General features: G+C 45.0%; 2 protein-coding genes across 6 annotated transcripts in view; one reads left to right on the top strand and one right to left on the bottom strand.

Moving 5' to 3' along the window:
- rad51c (RAD51 paralog C) overlaps window positions 1-1245 on the bottom strand; it is a 32984-nt gene extending 31739 nt beyond the window's left edge. The window contains exons 1-4 of the mRNA XM_029700297.1: window positions 1117-1245; window positions 829-969; window positions 366-606; window positions 115-272 (exon numbers count right to left, since the gene is read on the bottom strand). Coding sequence (XP_029556157.1) covers window positions 115-272; window positions 366-606; window positions 829-946 — 517 coding nt within the window. The 5' untranslated portion in view covers window positions 947-969; window positions 1117-1245. The remainder of the gene's footprint in view (window positions 1-114; window positions 273-365; window positions 607-828; window positions 970-1116) is intronic.
- A 224-nt stretch (window positions 1246-1469) lies between these two features.
- Window positions 1470-22854, top strand: tex14 (testis expressed 14, intercellular bridge forming factor). 5 transcript variants are annotated; one of them, XM_029700292.1, is made up of 30 exons: window positions 1470-2066; window positions 2260-2444; window positions 6021-6135; window positions 6272-6437; window positions 6514-6659; window positions 6754-6832; window positions 7060-7193; window positions 7310-7423; window positions 7610-7733; window positions 7829-8007; window positions 8159-8307; window positions 8376-8566; window positions 8703-8814; window positions 8905-9827; window positions 10017-10102; window positions 10374-10456; window positions 11689-11949; window positions 12054-12151; window positions 12267-12374; window positions 15030-15135; window positions 15282-15360; window positions 15807-15946; window positions 16471-16619; window positions 16816-17182; window positions 17632-17799; window positions 17914-18022; window positions 19702-19806; window positions 21338-21471; window positions 21553-21598; window positions 22287-22854. In XM_029700292.1, exons 2-30 carry the CDS (start codon window positions 2318-2320, stop codon window positions 22360-22362), a joined length of 4674 nt encoding a protein of 1557 aa, XP_029556152.1. In that variant the 5' UTR covers window positions 1470-2066; window positions 2260-2317; the 3' UTR covers window positions 22363-22854. The 5 variants fall into 5 exon arrangements, with proteins under 5 accessions (XP_029556152.1, XP_029556151.1, XP_029556155.1 ...); XM_029700291.1 differs by having other exon boundaries at window positions 1470-2074; XM_029700295.1 differs by having other exon boundaries at window positions 1470-2444; window positions 12054-12094.

Raw genomic sequence — 22854 nt, 5'->3', positions numbered from 1 at the left:
ATAAATGCATTCAATATTTTGAAGTCTTTATAAGCACTAAATAGATGCTTCACAAATCAGTTATAAGTAAATCTAACATGATGGGTGATTGCTTATGTTGTCCTCATTAGTTACCTGAATCCTCTGCTAGAAGCCCACAGTGCTCCACAGCTGCCTGCGCTAGGTCCACAGCCCTCTGGACCAGGAAGCTGCCCTCTGTGTCTATGTACAGACACTTGCCTCCCAACCCCCCAAAACACACAGGGATCTGCACATCTACTGACAACTGGATACTGAGGGACACAGATTTATTGTGATATTACTACATTATAGCAAACAGATGAATATGTTGAGTAACTCTTCCACACTGAGGTACCAGTGCTTACCAGAGCTGGGTCTTTCCCACCCCAGGCGCCCCACAGACCTCAGTGGTCTTTCCCACTGGCATGCCCCCTCCCAGGGCCATATCCAGTGCTGAGCAGAAAGTGACTATAGCACCCAACTCCTGCTCTCTCCCCAGAAGCTCCAGGGCTGTCAGCCTGCCTGCTGCTGCTGCTCTCTCCTGGCCAGGCTCACACCTCACAGCCTGCAGCACCTCTACTGCCTCCTCCTGGGAGATGCAGGCCTCTACAACAACAGGGATGGAGAGGTTGATGAAGAGGACAAGCTTGAGGGGTAAAAATATAATGGACTGTGAGAGGCATTGTAAAATAAACTTAGCAGGTACCACATATTGACAATAATACATATGGGTTATTTAGGTGTAATGCATTTCACCCGGTTTATGGCCTGTAACTGTATTATAACCTACTACTGTAATGACATCAATAACAGTGACTGGTTGGCTACCTTTGCTGAGTTGGAGAGGTCGCAAGTCACACAGGTCTGCAGCAGAAAGAAACCCAGCATTGAGGAGTTTCACTTTGACAGACGGCGCAATTGCGTAGCTCGACACATCCCTCTGCATCTTTCGCTTATCGTTTCAGCGACCTGAATGAGATTGACACAGGCAGACAACTTCAAAAGCTAGCAAGCCACTTGGCGTTACTTTGTTTGATACATTTAACCCGTTTCTAACTCTTCCATGTAAATGCGTAGCTCCGAAAATAGTTTAATTTAACCATTTTTTAGTCTTACCTCTTCAGCAAGCCAAGTTTTACGTCTGCTGAAGCTGGAGTTAACTAGATGATGAGGAAACCAGCGATGAGGAAACCAACTTCCAAGTACATAGCTGGAGCCATTTTCATTAATCCCTCCAAAATGTGTTTACTAGCGCCACCCACCCATATACGTCATTACATTACACCGTGTTGTCAATTACTGTAAACCCACAACCCAGGAAAATAGAAAAGTTGTTTGATTTCGTTTACGTATTTCATTTTTGGTAGTTTGGGTTATTTTGTTCCATTTTTGGGAATCCTGTTTCCATCCCGCACAGTAGGTGGAGGAACACAGATTAAATTGTGCGATCGCCAATATAACATAGAGGAAGGAGATGTAACAATAAACACAGTACATTTGAGAACTTATTGTAATTGGCTGCCTACATTTCAAAAACATTAATTTACCTAACTGTAATGCTGCAAAGCAATCATTGACATATCTAAAATATTTTCCACAAATCTGGTTGTTGCCTAAAACCAGCTTTCCAAACTCTGTCCTCCGTAACCCAAGGCGTGAACCTTTTGTTTTCTACCCAAACACTACTACTGTACACAGCTGATTCAAATGATCAAAATTAGATGATTAGTTGATTATTTGAATCAGCTATGTCGTAATAGGTCAAAAACCAAAACGTGCACCGAGTTTGGGAAACCCTGTATTAACCCGTCTTTTTGGCACTAAGGACCACCATATGTAAACATTCAAGGCTCTTGTGGTAGCTAAACTAACAGATACGTGTCATATGCTCGTGATCTGCTTTTCTATTATGGCATTTCGACTTTAGCACACAAGCGCCGTAACGTTAACAATATTTTTGTTCCCTAAATTATTTTAGTTGGACGGCTCGTGATGCCTAATTTACTGTGAGAGATTCGACGCTCGCGCGTAGTCTGATGATCAGCTAACTAGTTACTACGAATTCGGTAAACAGGTATTTTTCGCTAATTAAGTTTATATTAATTTCATACTAAACACCTTAAACGTAACAACCATTTCAACTACTAAATATATCGACGAATCCATAGTTGGCTAACTGGTTGTCATTGGTCGTTAATTAGCTAGCTAGACAGCTAATGTGTTAGCTAGCTTGCTAACCAACTAACTGACATTCGGCAGTTTTTACTGCAGCGACCCCCGTTGGTAGTTGGAACTCCGTGGCAGTGAATGAAGCAGGATGGCTGCTTTGCCTGTTCCCTGCCCAGTGCGATTGGGGATCGTGAAGAATGGAGGCCTTCCTGCTCAGTTGCATAGGTACACACTGGAGAAGAATCTGCACAAGCTGGAGAAGCTGCTCAAGAAAGGTAAAACAACAGTAATGTTGCATGAGTAAGCATTTCTCATCCCAACCATAGACTAAAGTTATATGGATGATCCCTGAACCAGAATCTGGCTTTAGTTAGGAGACGTTGACATGGCGATTATCCTTTAAGTACAAATGATCAAAGAACCTACCAGGTACAACCCTAAATCTGTAAACACGGGCACCCTCATAGATATCATCCTGACCAACCTGCCCTCTAAATACACCTCTGCTGTCTTCAACCAGGATCTCAGCGATCACTGCCTCATGGCCTGCGTCCGTAATGGGTCCGCAGTCAAACGACCACCCCTCATCACTGTCAAACGCTCCTTAAAACTTCAGCGAGCTGGCCTTTCTAATCGACCTGGCCCAGGTATCCTGGAAGGATATTGACCTCCTTCTGTCAGTAGAGGATGCATGGTTGCTCTTTAAAAGTGCTTTCCTCACCATCTTAAATAAGAATGCCCCATTCAAGAAATTTAGAACTAAGAACAGATATAGCCCTTGGTTCACCCCAGACTTGACTGCCCTTGACCAGCCCAAAAACATCCTGTGGCGTACTGCATTAGCATCGAATAGCCCCCACGATATGCAACTTTTCAGGGAAGTCAGGAACCAATATACATAGTCAGTTAGGAAAGCTAAGGCTGGCTTTTTCAAACAGAAATCGCCACTAATTCCAAAAAGTTTTGGGACACTGTAAAGTCCATGGAGAATAAGAGTACCTCCTCCCAACTGCCCACTGTACTGAGGCTAGGAAACACTGTCGCCACCGATAAATCTAAGATAATCGAGAATTTCAATAAGCATTTTTCTACAGCTGGCCATGCTTTCCACCTGGCTACCCCTATCCCGGCCAACAAACAGCTCTGCACCCCCCGCAGCAACTTGCCCGCTTCTCCTTCACCCAAATCCAGATAGCTGGTGTTCTGAAAGAGCTGCAAAATCTGGATCCCTACAAATCAGCTGGGCTAGACAATCTGGACCCTCTCTTTCTAAAATTATCCACCGCAATTGTTGCAACCCCTATTAGTAGCCTGTTCAACCTCTCTTTCATATCGTCTGAGATCCCCAAAGATTGGAAAGCTGCCACGGTCATCCCCCTCTTCAAAGGGGGAGACACTCTAGACCCAAACTGTTATAGACCTAAACTCAGCAACAACAAAAAAGAAACGTCCCTTTTTCAGGACCCTGTCTTTCAAAGATAATAAGTAAAAATCCAAGTAACTTCACTGTAAAGGGTTTAAACACCGTTTCCCATGCTTGTTCAATGACATTCTTATTTTCAAGGCTGTTGACGGCCTAGGAACAGTGGGTTAACTGCCTTGTTCAGGGGCAGAATTCTCCACTATGCAATCTGGTTTCCGAGCTGGTCATGGGTGCACCTCATCCACACTCAAGGTCCTAAACAATATCATAGCCGCCGTCGATAAAAGACAGTACCGTGCAGCAGTCTTCATCAACCTGGCCAAGGCTGTCGACTGTCAATCACCGCATTCTTATCGGCAGACTCAATAGCCTTGGTTTCTCAAATGACTGCCTCGCCTGGTTCACCAACTACTTATAAGATAGAGTTCAGTATGTTAAATCGGAGAGCCTGTTGTCCGGACCTCTGGCAGTCTCTATGGGGGTGCCACAGGGTTCAACTCTCAGGCTGACTCTTTTCTCTGTATATATCAATGATGTCGCTCTTGCTGCTGGTGATTCTCTGATCCAGCTCTACGCAGATGACACCATTCTGTATACATCTGGCCCTTCCTTGGATACTGTGTTAACAAACTTCCAGACAAGCTTCAATGCCATACAACACTCCTTCCGTGGCCTCCAACTGCTCTTAAATGCAAGTAAAACTAAATGCATGCTCTTCAACCGATTGCTGCCCGTCTGACTAGCATCACTACTCTGGACGGTTCTGACTTAGAATATGTGGACAACTACAAATACCTAGGTGTCTGGTTAGACTAAAGTCTCCTTCCAGACTCGCATTAAGCATCTCCAATTCAAAATTAAATCTGGAATCGTCTTCCTATTTCGCAACAAAGCCTCCTTCACTCATGCTGCCAAACATACCCTCGTAAAACTGACTATCCTACCGATCCTTGACTTCAGCGATGTCATTTAAAAAATACCCTCCAACACTCTACTCAGCAAACTGGAAGCAGTCTATCACAGTGCCATCTGTTTTGTTACCAAATCGCCTTATACCATCCACCACTGCAACCTGTATGCTCTCGTTGGCTGGTCCTCGCTACATATTCGTCGCCAAACCCACTGGCTCCAGGTCATCTATAAGTCTTTGCTAGGTAAAGCCCCACTTTATCTCAGCTCACTGGTCACCATACCAACACCCACACGTAGCACATGCTCCAGCAGGTATATTTCACTGGTCATCCCCAAAGATAACACCTCCTTTGGCTGCCTTTTCTTCCAGTTCTCTGCTGCCAATGACTGGAACGAATTGCAAAAAATCACTGAAGCTGGAGACCTATCTCCCTCACTAACTTTAAGCATCAGCTGTCAGAGCAGCTTACCGATCACTGTACCTGCACACAGCCCATCTGTAAATAGCACACCAAACTACCTCTTCCCCATATTTAATTTTTTTTTGCTCTTTTGCACCCCAGTATCTCTACTTGCACATCATCATCTGCACATCTATCACCCCGGTGTTAATGCTAAATTGTAATTATTTCGCCACTATGGCCTATTTATTGCCTTACCTCCCTACTCTTCTACATTTGCACACACTGTACATAGATTTTTCTATTGTGTTATTGACTGTGTTTGTTTATCCCATGTGTAACTCTGTTGTTTTTGTCGCACTGCTTTGCTTTATCTTGGTCAGGTCGCAGTTGTAAATGAGAACTTGTTCTCAACTGGCCTACCTGGTTAAATAAAATAAGCCCAGGAAGCAGCCTTCAATTTGCCATTCAGTGGGTTTTCAAGCTTAATAATGTCCACATACATTTGTTATTCACAAAATATGGACATTCGATTAGCTACTATTGTCATTTACTGCCGTCACAGCCGATGTGTACTTCCAAAAAAGGTTTAAATAAAAAGTTACATGACACAGGAAAAAAATGCCTCTATGGCACGTTCAATGTATTGATCTGTTGTATAGTTCCGACCTGTGCATGGCAGTAAGGTTAGTGCTATCCGGGATCAATGATGTGAGCGATTTACATTGGAGGTGCACAATAGGCATTTTTTTTCAGTGGATTGTACATTCTTATTTAAACCTTTTCTGGAAGTACATAGTGGCTGTGATGGCAGTAAATTATGGTAGTTGCTACTCATTACTTCATTTTGTGAGTAATGAATGTATTTTGACATTTATTAAGCTTGAAAAGCTGGTAAATGACAAGTTCAATGGCTGCGGAAAGGGGATACCTAGTCAGTTGTACAACTTAAATGTCTTCAGCATTTAACCCAACCCCTCTGACTTCTGTAAAGCCAGATTCTGGTTCATATGAACACTACCTACTAGCACCTACCCAGTGAGCTTGACAGTTATGACTAAATGGCTACCTAATGAAGTGAATCAATTGAAAGCTGTTCTGATGCTGTGCTATAGGTGTGGATGTGGACTGTGTCAATCACTTGGGCCAGACACCTCTGTTCTGTGCATCTCTCCTGGGCCTGGCAAGTGTCACTGAGCTGCTTCTGCAATTTGGAGCTGACCCCAACCAGTAAGACCGACAAGTCATTCACTCACTCTCATGTCTCTCTTTTTAGACATAAAATAGATACTTCGAAGATGTGTAAGCCTTTTAGTGCAGCATGTTTTGTGACACCATACTGTGAGTGACCTATTTTATTGTGTAGTCGCTGTGAGGACAGGAGCACCCCCGTCCACGCTGCCGTGTTCGCCTGTAACCCCTGGCTGCTGAGCGGCCTGCTAGACGCAGGGGGGGATTTAAGGCTCCACGACCACAAAGGCAGGAGCCCCCAAGGCTGGGCCGAGGCTGGGGCTCAGGAGCACAGCGCCAGGGTTGGTGCTCACAGATACAATGATCAGATACATACTGTATACACTACTAATCTCTCGCTCCCTCTCTGTCATCAAGATGCTTAAGTTCCTGAAGAGCTGTGTGACCCACATGCATAGCCTGTCTCAGTCCCCCCAGCCCAGGGAGCTGCGCCGGACCCCCACCTCCACCTCTTCCAAGACTCTGCTGCGCTCCCCCTCTCTACTGGAGCTCCTCAAGTCCGGGTGAGTAGGCGGGGGGATCCTACATTAATACTGGCCATTTTTGGGGGTTTTGTTTTCTTAAAATCTGTATGTTAACATTTCTCCCATGTTGCAGTGGCTCTGACCTGCACCTCAACAGAAAGATTACCAAGTCCTCTGCCTGTGACACAGTTCAATGTTTTGGCTTTGGAAAGGTATTTGCCTAAAACGGTGAAGTTGATGATAACCAAAATAAGTTGCATCATGTGGCCACGTCATATTAGGATTTGTCCCTTTATCATTATACTGTATGTATGTGTATATATGTACGAGTTTATTTGGATAAAAGCATCTGCTAAATTGCATATAGTGTGGTATATTTTGGAATGGCAGTATTTTGTTTCCGGATGAGAGTGAGTGACTGTTTTCTTGCTGGGCTCAGATGTGTATAGATAAGCTGGGACATGCGTTGGGCCTTCTGGCCTTCCTGCCTGTGATTGGGGACAGTGAGTTAGGGCAGGCGGACGACGAACCCCTCCTCTCCTTCACCTGTGGCGCCTTCATTACCATGACCAAGTAAGACTACTGAGGACTGGAACCACGTCTTATATAACTCCTATGGGATTGCATCAAATAAGAAGCTACAGACTTGGGGGGGAAAAAATCTCTAAGCTAGTTGTTCCATCTGTCAGTTACAGCTGGAAGGGCTGCAGGATCACTGTGAAGGAGCTGCAGTCCATCTCTCCACAAGGGGGCAGCCAAGAGGCTTACCTTGACCTGATGCTCATTGAGCTGGAGTACTGCACGTGAGAAGAGGAAGACAGTCTCTTTGAACTCGTTAAACAACTTAAATGACTGCTGCGTTGAGTTCTCAAGTGTTTCTCCAAATGATAGTCTTTAACATGAAGTACACCTGTCATTTTAGTGCTATTGATGCTGTCTATGGATATACAGAATAACCCAGTAACTGTTGTGTGACTGTCTGTTTGTAGCCAGCTGTTCCATCCCTACCTGCTGCAGCTGATGGCAGTGAGCATGTCCAGTGACCTGCTGAGGGTCCGTCTGGTGTTTGAGCGAGTCCACGTGGGCTCTCTGCACAATTTGCTGCACCAGAGGGTAATCCCACCACACATGCACACTTTCAACATTTATCAGTGTTTTGTACTTTCACATTCATTCAATTTAACAAATGTATTTGTGCACCTCACCAGCGTGCTGAGTTTCCAGTGCTGCGTGCTGAGACCATGCTGTTAGTGGTGCTGCAGGTGTGTGAGGCTCTGCTCTACCTGCACGGTCGGGCCCTGGTGTTGCGAGCGCTCTCCTCCCACAGCATCCTCCTCACACACCCTGGCGTGGCCAAACTCTCCGGCCTCGGCTTCATGGTGCCCAGGTAGGAAGAAAGGGAAACTTGCACTACTAGGTCTTTCTTTTTCCTGTACAACTTTTATTGTAGTCCATGTGCCTGCGATGAAATACTGAACATTATTCCATAAGGGTGGTAAGTAATAAGTATTGGTCTGTATGTCTTGTTCTTCTCCCAGTGACAATAGTCACCGCAGACCCTCGGCTCACCTGCCCCTGCCCCCAGGCCTGTACAACTGGGCCGCCCCTGAGGTCATCAGACGGAGACCCTGCACAGGGAAAGCTGACCTCTACAGCCTGTGTGCCCTCATCCAGGAGCTCTATACAGGTAGCTACTCCAACATCTGTTGTCCACTGCAGCAGTGTGAATATTTGCATGTGTGTGTTCTACCGTAGACTCAGTGCCATGGGGCCCGGTGGACCCTCGTTGGATCAGGCAGACTGTAGAGTCGGGCCAGGCCCTGGCTACAGATTCCAGTGTGCCCCAGCCTTACTACGCCCTGGTCAGGGTGGGCCTGCAGCCCCGCCCCGAGGACCGCACACACAGCCTGCAGGACTTGCGTTACACACTGCGCCAAGACATGAAGGTATAGACTGCAGCCTAGGCACTCAGCCAACATAAGCAATGGTTGGTGTTGTCATGTGAGGCTGCTGCCACTATTACATTTTATGGATTTGTTATTATGACCTCTCTGTGGTGACCCTGGTATTTGTGTGTGGTAGGAGCTGTCCCAAGTAGACGGAAGGAGGAGGAGTGGGCTGTACACAGACGTAGGAGGAGGGCTCAGGCCTGCAGGCTGGAGTCCAGAGTCCGCCCCAGTCAAGGAGCCTGCAGGTGCTGGTGTTGAACACAGCACATACAAAACACCCTGAACAATACAATAAAAATAAGGGTTTTATCCATGTCTTTTCCCCTCTTTCTCAGACCTTAGGCCTACCGCCTACACTGACCCACAGGAAGGTTCTTTAGGCAGTTCCATGGTCACTACAGTGGACAGGGAGATCCAGGACCAGCTCAACGAACTGGACAAACTGCTGGACAGAGAGAACGAGACAGAGAGGGGAGAAGGAGGGATGACGACAGACTCTGAACAGCCCATATTCCACCGTGACATCTCTTTTAGGGACACCCTGCCCCTGGATGACTGGCGCCTGTGCTCTGTTGTGCCATCGGAACCCTACAACACCCAAGAAGAAGAAGAGTCTGACTCCAGCACTGTAACAGAGGATGAGGAAGAAGAGGAGCGGACAATTATGAAGGAGAGGGCTGTTCAGCCAGAGCGCCAAGTGTCCGGAAAGCTCTCGGAGCACATCAGCTCCATCGTCCTCAACCTCAAGGTCTCCCAGGTACTGTTGCAGCAGTCCGAGTGCAACCTGGCCGTCGTGGAAACAGGCCGTTGTCGACGGCAACAGGAGCGGGGGGCGGTCGACGAGGTGGACGGAGGGGCAGAGGGAAAAGATGCTCAGACCCCCCATATCTCCTCCTCAGCCTCCACCTCCCTCTCCTCCACTCTCTCTGGGTCGATGTGTAGTTACATGTCCCGCGCAGTGGGGCCTCCTTCACAATACCGCCTCCTACCACATGGTGTCCACCCCTCGGCCAAGAGACTGGAGGCCCAGCTACTGAAGGGAGGAGAGTCCAGGCCGCTCAGCGCTGAGGAGCTGGTCGCGTGGCAGAGGGAGTATCCTGCCGAGGAATACCCTAATCTGGAGTGCACTACTCTGGAGTGCCCTTCGGAGGAGTACACTACTTCGGAGGGAACCGGCAGCGAGGGTGAGGAGATGAGCCACTATAGCTCGGCTCCGGAGGACAGCTTTGTCAACATATGCCCCAGAAGGCAGCAGCAGGTAGCACACCACCACAAATTGCAACCTCTGGTGTTACACACACACAACTGAAACTCTGAGTCTCACAAAAGTGCCATGATTGGATGAAGAATATATTCCCATTGTACAGTTTGTCACAACTATAGCTCTTCCCAGGTTGTGTTGTGACTGACTGAGTGAGCGAGTGAGTGACTGCTGTCTGTCTGGTAGGCAGGTAGAGATAGAGGGACAGTGAGAGGAGGTCAGCAGGCAGAGACAAAGCAGCAGTCAGTGGACAGACAGGAACTCACTGACAGGTACAGAACACTGGCAAAGGCAGTGCTGTTCTCTGCTCTAAATCCATATACATACGGTAGAAAGTATAAGTGGGATATAAAACTCGCAGTGGCCTCATTTAGTCAAACTATATGGTGGGGACAATTGTGCAAATCTAACCCAAAATGTAAAATAATTGCAACACCAATTAGCTACAACAGTATACCTTTGAGCAACATTTTCCAATGGTGGGATTTATGTTTAAAAAATGACTAGGATTTTTGACAACCTGCTCCCTCTGCCCCATCCCAGGCTCTGTCTGTCCTCTGAGGGGACAGAATCTCTTGAGGACAGTCCCAGACAGCCTGAGCTCCCAGCCAAGGCCAAATGGACCAGTAAGATTTCACTATATTATACACTGAACAAAAATATAAACGCAACATGTAATGTGTTGGTTTCATGATCTGAAATAAGATCCCAGAAATTGTCCATATGTACAAAAAGCATATTTCTCTCAAATATTTTGTGCACAAATTTGTTTACATCCCTGTTAGTGAGCATTTCTCCTTTGCCAAGATAATCCATCCACCTGACAGGTGTGGCATATCAAGAAGCTGATTAAACAGCATGATCATTACGCAGATGCACCTTGTGCTGGGGACAAGAAAAGGCCACTCTACACAGCCCAAGACCTCCATCTTGCTTCTTCACCTACGGGATCGTCTGAGACCAGCCACCCAGACAGCTGATAAAACTCAACCAAATAATTTCTGCACAAACTGTCAGAAACCGTCTCAGGGAAGCTCATCTGCTCGCTCATCGTCCTCACCTCATCGTCCTTGACCTGACTGCAGTTCGGCGTCGTAACCAACTAAGTGGGAAAATGCTCACCTTCGATGGCCACTGGCACGCTGGAGAAGTGTACGCTTCACAAATTAATCCTGGTTTCAACTGTACCGAGTAGACTGCATGTATGGTGTCATGTGGGCGAGGGGTTTGCTGATGTCAACATTGTGAACAGAGTGCCCCCATGGTGGGGTTATGGTATGGGCAGGCATAAGCTACAGACAACTAACACAATTGCATTTTATCGATGGCAATTTGAATGCACAGAGCTACTGTGACGAGATCCTGAGGCCCATTGTCGTGCCATTCATCCATCACCTCATGTTTCAGCATGATAGTGCACAGCCCCATGTCGCAAGGGTCTGTGCACAATTCCTGGAAGCTGAAAATGTCCCAGTTCTTTCATGGCCTGCATACTCACCAGACATGTCACCACGAACCAGCATGTTGGGGTGCTCTGTATACACGTGTACGATAAATGGTGGTCACCCCAGATACTATATGGTTTTCTGATCCACACCCCTAACTTTAAAAGTTATCTATGACCAACAGATTCATATCTATATTCCCAGTTGGGTGAAATCCATAGATTAGGTCCTAATTCATTTTTCAATTAACTGATTTCCTTATGAACTTACTCAGTAAAATCTTTGAAATTGCTTTTTTATATTTTTGTTCAGTGTACATGCATTATACCCAAGTTACACTTCACAGAACACCATCTTTACATTTATTACAGTTCTGACCCCAACTTCCTTCTAAATTCCTCGTCCTCTCATAGGTGAGGTGTCAGAGTTGGTGGCCAGGATGACCCGGGGGTGTCTGGGGGTGGCTGTGGGCCCCCCTGCCAGCAGTGACAGTGAGGAGATGGAGGACAGACAGGGGTTTGGGCGAGCGGTGGAACCGCCCAGACAGAACCCCCTGGGGCGCAGTGACAACGGCTACAGGTCCTCTCCAGACCCTGCCTCACAGCCACAGAAAGCTGCAGCTGAGGCCCTCGAAAGCAGCTCTGAGCTGGAGCAGATCTTCAAAAGCTTTGCAGGTGATGCAGCTGATAAGCATGCTATACTGTCCTTATGCTCATAGATATGATCATATCCTACTATGCTTCTATCTTCTGTCTCAGTATCTCATCTTTCTATACAGGTGTCCAGAGTGAGAGTGAAGAGGATGCAGATTTCCACACAGTGAACCGCACATTCAATATGACATGTGGGGTGTGGGAGGGCGCGGGACAAAGGGAGGTTAGATGAGAGAAGCAAAACTTTAACTCTGCACCCCATAGAGAACATAATCATCAGATTCTATTAGTTAAAATGTTACACACTCCGTGTTAAACCCTTGACCTTGTGTGTCCAGGAGGAGGGGACCTCTGAGTCGGACTACACCCAGTCTCCTGTGGAGCCTTCCAGCATGTTCTACACCCCCAACCCAGAGCAGAGGAACAACCCATCCAGAGACAGCCAGGTCTAGTAGTTCTTAGTTAACGTAATAGTTACAATGCCTTCAGAAAGTATTCATACCCCTTGACTTATTCCACATTTTGTTGTTACAGCCTGCATTCAAAATGGATTAAATAGATTTGTTCTACCCATAATGACAAAGTGAAAACCTGTTTTTAGATATGTTTGCAAATGTATTGAAAATTAAATCCAGAAATATCTCATTTACATAAGTATTCACACCCCTGAGTCAATACTTTGTAGAAGCACCTTTGGCATTACAGCTTTGAGTTGTCTTGTGCAAAACTGATACAGACATAGCAATCTGGATTTGGGGATTTTCTCAACCTCTTGCTGTTCAGTTAATCTTCAAGTTTTTCCACAGATTTTCAATGGGATTCAAGTCTGGGCTTTGGCTGGGCCACTCAAGGACTTTCACATTCTTGTTCTGAAGCCATTCCAACGGTGCTTTGACTATATGCTTAGGGTCGTTGACCTGTTTGAATGTAAATCATAGCCCCAGTCTTTCATTTACACTGAAGCAGGTTGTCATAAAGGATTTGCTTGTATTTGTCTCCATTCATTGTTCCCTCTATCCTTACCAGTCCCCCTATCCCTGCTGCTGAAAAATATTCCCAAAGCATGATGCTGCCACCACCATGGTTCACGGTATGGATGGTGTTAGACAGGTGATGAGCTGTGCCTGGTTCAGGCCAAAGAGTAAAATTTGTCTCATCAGACCAAAGAATCTTTCACGTGCCTTTTTGCGAACTCCAGGTGTGGTGTCATGTGCCTTTTTAACAGGAGTGGCTTCCACCTGGCCCCTCTCCCATAAAACCCAGATTGGTGAAGTGTTATAGAGAGACTTGTTCTCCCATCTCAGCCAAGGAACTCTGTAGTTCTGTCAGAGTGGTCATTGGGTTCTTTGCCACCTCCCTGACCAAGGTCCTTCTTGCCTGGTTGCTCAGTTTGGTTGGACGGCCAGCTCTAGGCAGAGTCTGGGTAGTTCTGTATTTTTTCCAATGATGGAGACCACTGTAGACATTGTTTTATACACTACATGGCCAAGTGTGTGTGTGTGGACACCCCTTCACATTAGTGGATTCGACTATTTCAGCCACACCTTTTGCTGTCGGGTGTATATAATCAAGCACACAGCCATGCGATCTCCATAGACAAAAATTGGCAGTTTGTTTGAAAAGCAGGTGTCCACATACTTTTGGTGTTTATATGTCTCATCACAAGTCTATCTCAGAGATCTGCAGACAGTGCCTTGGACTTCATGGTATTGTTTCTGCTCTATGTGAAATCAAAATATAGCTTTTTCTCTGTCCGCTTCTGTATGTAATCTATACTGAATAAAAATATAAACGCAACAATTTCAATGATTTTACTGAATTACAGTTCATATAAGGAAATCATTCAATTGAAATAAGGCCCTAATCTATGGATTTCACATGAGTGGGCAGGGGTACAGCCATGGGTGTGCCTTGGAGGGCATAGGCACACCCACTGGGGAGCCAGGCCCAGCCAATCAGCATGTGTTTTTCCCCACAAAATAACTTTATTACAGACAGAAATACCCCTCAGACGATCCCGCATATGAAGCCGGATGTGGAGGTCCTGGGCTACTGTGGTCTGGTTGTGAGGCCAGTTGGACGTACTATCAAATTCTCTAAAACAACTTTTGAGGCAGTTTATGGTAGAGAAATTAACATTCAATTATCTGCCAACAGCTCTGGTGGATATTGCTGCAGTCAGCATGCCAATTGCATGCTCCCTCAACTTGAGACATCTGTGGCATTGTGTTGTGACAACTGCACATTTTAGTGTGGCCTTTTATTGTCCCCAGCACCGTGTAATGATCATGCTGTTTAATCAGCTTCTTGATATGCCACACTTGTCAGGTGGGTGGATTATCTTGGCTAAGGGGAAATGCTCATTAACAGGGATATGAACAAAATTTGTGAGAAATAAGCTTTTTTTTGAACTTTACATGTTGCATTCATATTTTTGTTCAGTGTAGATCATGCATTCTATTGTACTTGGTAGTGATTCGTAGATTTTATGTTTTCTTGCTTGATCATGTGAGGCCGAAACATTTGTTTTCACTTTTCATTTATGCACTTACATTTTTTGGACACCAATTATTTTTTTTATAAACATCTTTATTTTGCATTCAAGCCTCAGTTTTGGACCTCTTCCAATAGTTTCTGCTCTGGCATGCACTGTCAACTGTGGGACCTTATATTAACAGGTTTGTTTCTTTCTAAATCATATCCAAACAATTTAATTGGCCACAGGTGGACTCCAAGATGTAGCTACGGCGAGGAAGATCAATGTAAATTGGATACACCTGAGCTCAATTTGGAGGGTCCTAGCAAAGGGGTGTGAATGCTTACGTAAATTAGATTTCTGTATTTAATTTTCAATACATTTGCCAAAAAAATCTCAACATGTTTTCACATTGTCACTATGGGGTATTGTGTGTAGATGGGTGATAATCTATTTTGAATTCAGGCTGTAACACTAAAGTCAAGGGGTATGAATACTTTATGAAGGCACTGTATATGGTATAACATAATGTAGGAGTAGTTAGTTATTTAGCTAATTAGGTAGTCATACATGTAGTTAACTGTAGTTGTTGGTTTCCTCTTACTGGTTGGTTTACTCCTGTCAGAGCCCTGTCAGCTCAGAGGACGACCTGGATGTGACAGTGGAGGTGTGTAGGGCTGCTGTCAGTAGGACTGCACCAGAGGAACCGACGCTGGAGACCAAACACAGGAGTAAGATGGCTGTGTGTGTGTGTTCTGACACTCAACCAGAGTTGGAGCAGTATTTCAGTTTGTAAGCTATCATATTCACTGCTGGGTCATTCAGGCAGTAGTAGATGAAGACAGATAATAAACTGATGTAGTGTTCATTTCCCCAGAGTGTCAGCCTGTACAGGAGTCAGATGAGATTGATATAAACCCCACTGTCAGTCAGCACGCACCCTTTCCAATGGCCAGGTAGGAGCAGCACCAACACACTGACACTCCATGGTAGAATCAACTGTACAATATGATTATGTAATGTATGTGTGTTGTCAATAAGCATTAATCTACACTGATACTTCTAATGTTTGTAAATTCCTCTTAGAACCTGATGGGAATGTTGTTTAGGAGCTCTGGAAAGGGTGATGCTGTAGTCCTGTGTAGCTCAGTTGGTAGAACATGGTGCTTGTAGGTTTGATTCACATGGGGGACCAGTATGAAAAATGTATGCACTCACTACTGTTGCTCTGGAGAAGAACGTCTGCTAATTGACAAATGTAAAGAGTAGATTGAGGTGTGATATAGTCAAGAACCAACAGTTCATCCTTTGGGAGTATGTCCACATATCATGCCCAAGATCTAATTATTCTGAGACACACTCTGCAGCGTATGTATGTATGTATGTATGTATGTATGTATAGTGGTCTACCTGACCTGGCTGATGTCTCCAGCATCACGTGCTCACCCGCCCAGCACCACGAGTGGTTGGGCCAGGAGAGACTGCACCCCAGCCCCCTGAACAGACAGCCTCCGCCGTGCTACAGCACCCCACGCAGCCCAGGTACCAACCAACGCCACCCAGCTACCAGTGTTATATTTAAGCTCCACTATACGCGTAGCTTTGCCATCAGCATTGTTTGCTACAAAGTGCGTTCTACCTGCTACACGTAGAGGGGAAGAGCATCTTTATTCTATTTTCCCCTACTATACTGTACCATATTCATCGACTATGCCTAAGTACAATAGCTTTGGTCCAGTTTTTCGCAAGTACTCATTAAATTGTTGCTAGTGGTTGTACTAAAGGTTCCTCTAATTACACAAGTTGCTATTGTTTACATTGTGAACATAGTCAATGTAGCTAGCTAGAGTTTCGCTAGCGAGTAGCTTCTTTAATTCATAAATCGTAGTACAATATCCAGTGGTGTATAGTCGAGGCCCTATGCAACCAAAATCAACTTTATTTCAAACATACATTACCAGTCAGTTCACACACCTTGCGTGTGCATGTTAAACACCAGGAGCACTACTTTTACAAGTTGAATTGCAGCAAGATGTCACTGGTATACTTGTTTTGTTGTGGTGCAGCAACTGCGCCCAACTACAGAGCCATGGGGGTCACTGGGGAGCCCATCCCCCCTCTGCCCAGCCTGCTGGACACCTCCACCTGGGGCAGCACCCGCTCCCTGCCCCCCCACACCGAGAGCTTCGCCACTGCCAGTCTGGGAGCCAGCACGGTCAGAATAGTCAGCACTCTCCCAGTCAGAACAATGTTTCAATGAATTCTTCAGACCTGTCGAAATATATAGTATGCCGGTGGCCACCAACCCTGGTCCTGGAGATGTACAGGGTGTGCAGTTTTACCCATTAGTTATTTACCTTATATCAACGTAACTTAAATGTTGATGTATATTTTTGCTGTTCTATCTGCAGACAGATTTCTCCAGACATAACTCTTCCCTGATGAGAGACTCCTCCCTCGAGGAGACTGGGACGCCCGTGGGCATGTCAGAGTTCACCACAGCCAACTCCGGAGAGAGACAGACCACAAGGACCAGCCACAAGGGTGTGGGCTCTACCTACACCATACCCACCACCAGCCAAGAAAGGGAGGAGGTGGAGGAGAGAGAGAGTTTGGAGGAGAAGAACATGGAGTATCTCGAAGGGGAGAGAGGGATGTCGCTGGTTGCTGACAGGAAAGAAGAGTTGGAAGGGTCCGATCAGGGTAGATGTGCTGGTGTGGATGTCGACCTGATGGATGAAGATCCTCTGGATGCTAGCTCCTCTGTTTTAGAGGGAGGTGAGGTGTTGTCTCCAAACATAGTTCTGGAGGTGCGGGTGCAGGCTTTGATAGAAGCCCTATCCATGTTAACCCAACCCCCCCCCCCCCAAAAAAATTTGTGATGACATTAAATCAATGTGGAAAACTGATTAGATTTTTTTTTAAGTAAAAAACGTAAGAAAATATAAATACTAATGTAAATCCAATGTCAAGGTGACATTTTTTGATTTCACGTTTAATTTCCGTTAGTTGACAACTCAACCAAATGTAAATCAGAACTGACGTCTGCGCCCAGTGGGAACTCACCTGATTCAATTAAGGTTGCTGATCAGTTGAATGTTATTGTCAGTAACTGCATTTCAACTAACTGACGTGATATTACTATTAGATCAATATGTCAACCCCAGACCAGTGTACTATGTATGTTTGGTGGTAGACTGTGTTCAGTTATAAACCTGTCTCTGCAGAAGATGAACTTGTGTCAGATAAGGAAGAGTTGCCTGGCGAAGAGGAGACAGACGATGAGGATGAAGAGGTGATTAATGATCAAGTGCTAACTGGCGAAGAGGGTTCTGTGACCAGTACAGAGCAGGCAGAAACATCAGGAGCCCACCATTGCAGCACACACAGTGAAGGTACTACACTGCATTACATCAGCATAATAAGAAGAAAAAAACAGAATCTCTAAACTGTAGCAAATGCATATTTCTAATCAGAAATAGACCCAAAAGCAATTTACCTCTGTTCAGATGACCTTTCAGGCTGTGGTCCAGACACAGAGGGAGCTGCAGCACCTGTACAACAGAGCCAGGCCCAAGGCCTGTCTGGGGGCCTAGACTCACTGGAGGAGACTGACAGGTAGGCCTCACTAAACATAGTGTATTCAGAACCCTTGACACTTACCACATTTTGTTACGTTACAGCCTTAATCTAAAATGGATTAAATGAAAAAATTCTCAATCGATACAGAATACCCAGAATGAAACAGGTTTTAAGAAATGTTTGCAAATGTATTAAAAATAAAAATATCTCGAAGTTTCCATTGATCATCCTTGATGTTTTCTAAAACTTGATTAGAATCCACCTGTGGTAAATTCAATTGATTGGACATGATTTGGAAAGGCACACACCTGTCTATATAAGGTCCCACAGTTGACAGTGCATGTAAGAGCAAAACCCAAGCCAAAATGTATGCAACATTGAAGGTCCCCAAGAACACAGTGGCCTCCATTCTTAAATGGAAGAAGTTTGGAACTACCAAGACTTTTTCTAGAGCTGGCTGCCCAGCCAAACTGAGCAATCAGGGGAGAAGGTCCTTGGTCAGGGAGGTGACAAAAGAACCCAATGGTCACTCTGACAGAGCTCCAGAGTTCCTCTGTGGAGATGCGAGAACCTTCCAGAAGGACAACCATCTCTGCAGAACTCCACCAATCAGACCTTTGTGGTAGAGTGGCCAGACAGTAGCCACTCCTCAGTAAAAGGCACACGACAGCCCGCTTGGAGTTTGTCAAAAAGGACTCTCAGACCATGAGTAACAAGGTTCTCTGGTCTGGTGAAACCAAGATTGAACTCTTTGGCAGAATGCCAAGCGTCGCGTCTGGAGGAAACCTGGCACCATCCCTACGGTGAAGCATGGTGGTGGCAGCATCATGCTGTGGGGATGAGTTTCAGCGGCAGGGACTGGGAGACTAGTCAGGATCGAGGGAAAGGGGAACAGAGCAAAGTACAGAGAGAGCCTTGATGAAAACCTGCTCCAGAGGGCTCAGGACCTCAGACTGGGGGTGAAGGTTCACCTTCCAACAGGATAACAACCCTAAGCACACATCCAAGACAAAGCAAGAGTGGCTTCGGGACAATCTCTGAATGTTCTTGTGTGGCCCTGCCAGAGCCTGGACTTGAACCGATCGAACATCTCTGGAGAGACCTGAAAATAGCTGTGCAGTGACACTCCCCATCCAACCTGACAGAGCTTGAGAGGATCTGCAGAGAATGGGAGAAACTCCCCAAATACAGTTGTGCCAAGCTTGTAGTGTCATACCCAAGAAGACTTGAGGCTGTAATCGCTGCCAAAGGTGCTTCAACAAAGTACTGAGTAAAGGGACTGAATACTTGTAAATTAGATGTTTTTTTTAAATGTATATATATTTGACAAATGTTCTAAAAACCTGCTTTTGCTTTGTCATTATGGGGTATTGTTTGTAGATTGCGGAAACAAAACAATTTAATTCATTTTAGAATAAGGCTGTTATTACCTAACAAAATTTGAAAAAAGTCAAGGTCTGAATACTTTCCGAATGCGCTGAAGCTCTGGCCAGGGGTCACAACTGTGCCTGCTTTTGTTCCAGCCAACACTTAGTTTATTCACTCCCAACCTCCAGGACCAGGGTTGGAGACTACTGTATTGGACACTATATCTGCCGTATTTATTAATTGGCTATATTACCAGACTGGTGATATAATACTAAAAGAGTAGTACCCCTAAAGTGGTAAAGTTGACATATGTGATGTATACTCAGGCTCGCTCTCTCTCCCTCCAGAGCTCACTCTACTCTGGATGAAGTGCTGCAGGGCATGTTGGTGGAAAGGGCCGCTGGTCACAGGGTTCTGAAAAGTCCAGGTCTGGTTGCACACCCCAAACAACAGTGAGTGCCCAGCCATTAGCATATAACCTCACAACCTAATCCAATATCCACAGTTGAAGTCAGTCCAACATAGTTTACTAATTAGTAGCGATGCACAGATATGACATTTTTGGCCGATACTGATATTTTCCTTGCCAAAAAAAACCCGATACCAATATTAAAATTTTTAGCGGCCTTTTAATCAATCTAAACTCTGCAAAAAAAGAACCGTCCTCTCACTGTCAACTGCGTTTCTTTTCAGAAGACTTAACATGTGTAAACATTTGTATGAACCTAAGATTCAACAACTGAGACATAACTGAACAAGTTCCACAGACATGTGACTAACAGGAATTGAATGTGTCCCTGAACAAAGGGGGAGGGGGGTGGTCAAAATCAAAAGTAAGTCAGTATCTGGTGTGGCCACCAGCTGCATTAAGTCTATCTCCTCCTCATGGACTGTACCAGATTTGCCCGTTCTTGCCATGAGATGTTATCCCACTCTTCCAACAAGGCACCTGCAAGTTCCCGGACATTTCGACATGGCCCTAGTCCTCACCCTCTGATCCAACAGGTCCCAGACGTGCTCAATGGGATTGAGATCTGGGCTCTTCGCTGGCCATGGCAGAACACTGACATTCCTGTCTTGCAGGAAATCATGCACACAACATTCTATAATATAACTGTTATTTGATGTATCGTTGACACGCAAAGACCCAAACAGCGTTCCATAGTATGTCGTGACGCAATTACTGTGTAACTCCTGTAGGGCAACATGTGTACCGGTGTTTGACCAGTAAAGGCCAACATCAACCACGACAGAGAATGCCTTTGACAATCAACCAATGAATCCATTAACTTGGAGGTTTTTTTTTAACCTTTTTATTTAACTAGGCAAGTCAGTTAACAAATTCTTATTTTCAATGACAGCCTAGGAACAGTGGGTTAACTGCCTTGTTCAGGGGCAGAACGACAGATTTTTACCTTGTCAGCTCGGGGATTCGATCTTGCAACCTTCCGGTTACTAGTCCAATGCTCTAACCATTAGGCTACCTGCCGCCCCAAGTTAATGGATTTCACCTTTGGGCTGTCTCGCTGAAATTTTCTTACTCGTTCAAATGACTGCTCGATCCACACAGCAGACATTATGGGCTAGGTTAGGAATGCTGTGTTGCACGTGTAGCGCAACATTTTACGTGCCGTCATTACGGCATGTGCCGACGTTATAGGTATGCACGTCAGCTTTGACATCGGCGTTAAACTAGACATCGGGCCGATATTGGCATTTTTAGCTAATATCACCGACATTGCGCATCCCTACTAATTAGTTAAGTCGCAACTTGGGCCCATACTTTTACAATAGTGACCAATGGAACCTTCTGAAAAAGTGATCATTACCATTATACCTGCTTCATTCATACTATGGCCTTGTGAACCTATGGCCTAGAAGCCCTGAGATGGTACCTGATGTGTCCACCCACAACTGACCCTTGTTACTGTAAAGTGTGAATTGGTGTGTGTGTGGAATGTTTATGCCTTCACCTGTGGCCAGGCTGGGTGTGTGTGAGCCCCAGGTGGAGGGCGAGTTGAGTGAGGATGCAGGTTGTCCAGGAGGGGACCGTGCCGAGGTGGGAGAACGGAAGGGGGTCGACACCAATGACTGGACAGAACCAGCACCTGTCGCAGGTGAACAAAGCACCCTCCCTTGCTCCCCAATTACTGACATACTAAAGAGGTGTAAAATTCTAACCAACTTTGTTTTGACAGAAAAGCTAGAGATGGCTAGTCATGAGACCTGGAGTCAGCCTCACAGGTGTGTTTTTTTTAAAGTTATTATACATACATACATACATACATACATACATACATACATACATACATACATACATACATACATACATACATACATACATACATACATACATACACACACAGTTGAGGTCAGAGGTTTACATACACCTTAGCCAAATGCATTTAAAATCTGTTTTTCACAATTCCTGACATTTAATTCTAGTAAAAATTCCCTGTCTTAGGTCAGTTAGGATCACCACTATTTGAATGTGAAATGTCAGAATAATAGTAGAGTGGTTTATTTCAGCTTTTATTTCTTTCATCACAGTCCCAGTGGGTCAGAAGTTTACATACACTCAATTAGTATTTGGTAGCATTGCCTTTAAATTGTTTAACTTGGATCAAACGTTTCAGGTAGCCTTCCACAAGCTTCCCACAATAAGTTGAGTGAATTGTGACCCATTCCTCCTGACAGAGCTGGTGTAACTGAGTCAGGTTTTCTTTGTCCCCATGTGCCTTTAAACTGTAGTCTGGCTTTTTTAATGGCGGTTTTGGAGCAGTGGCTTCTTCCTTGCTGAGCGCTTTTCAGGTTATGTCGATATGGGACTCGTTTTACTGTGGATGTATGTTTGTAGAAGCCAGTCATATTACACTAGAGTTTAGCTTGCATGCTTAAAGACTGTAGTGTTCATTTGGTTCTTTGTCTGCAGGCTAATTGTCCTGGAGCAGACTCCCATCAAAAGCCAAAGTGACCCCAACCAAGTGAGATTGAGAAAGAACATGTAGGACAACACATGTAACTTGAGTCTTATTTCTCTACACCACCATATTCTACCATTCACTCACCCATTTAAAAATGTATCTTTTGTGGTGAAAACCACCCTTTAAGCATGAATGTTTTCTTTGGTGCTGGACTTTTGATAACTTATGTATTCTCTCATTCTAAAAAAAATCTCCTTTGGATAGTTGAGGTCATACATTTGTCTTTAATGTCTGACTGAAGTTATTTGTGTTGCTGTTGAGGGCGTTTGTATTCAGTGCTCTACATGAAGCCTTAGTTAAATTAAATTGTTACCATTACTGTTAATACATTATCCATTGATCAGGTTTGACCAATATTAAAGAAACTTAAATGAATGCAGATGGAAACAGACCATTACATTTACTTAAGGTTTCTGTTCATTTTGTAATTGTTTTACATAAGTACAGTGAAGTTGCTTTCCCGAACTAAGATGCTAAATGTGTTTTTGCTCTTAAATAAATTCTTAATTGAGCGAA

This window comes from Salmo trutta, chromosome 19, assembly GCF_901001165.1.
Source record: "Salmo trutta chromosome 19, fSalTru1.1, whole genome shotgun sequence".
Taxonomy (NCBI): Eukaryota; Metazoa; Chordata; class Actinopteri; order Salmoniformes; family Salmonidae; genus Salmo; species Salmo trutta.
Note: the sequence above shows the minus strand (reverse complement) of the source record. Positions and strands in the feature narration are given on the sequence as shown.

Bases quoted from the DNA above. Each gene is read 5' to 3' on its own strand.
- tex14 (XM_029700292.1), top strand. From the start codon at position 2,318: ATGGCTGCTTTGCCTGTTCCCTGCCCAGTGCGATTGGGGATCGTGAAG. The intron at 6,438-6,513 runs GTTGGTGCTCAC...TCTGTCATCAAG, and splicing joins CTCAGGAGCACAGCGCCAGG to ATGCTTAAGTTCCTGAAGAG. The intron at 17,183-17,631 runs GTGAGGTGTTGT...CTGTCTCTGCAG, and splicing joins CTCCTCTGTTTTAGAGGGAG to AAGATGAACTTGTGTCAGAT.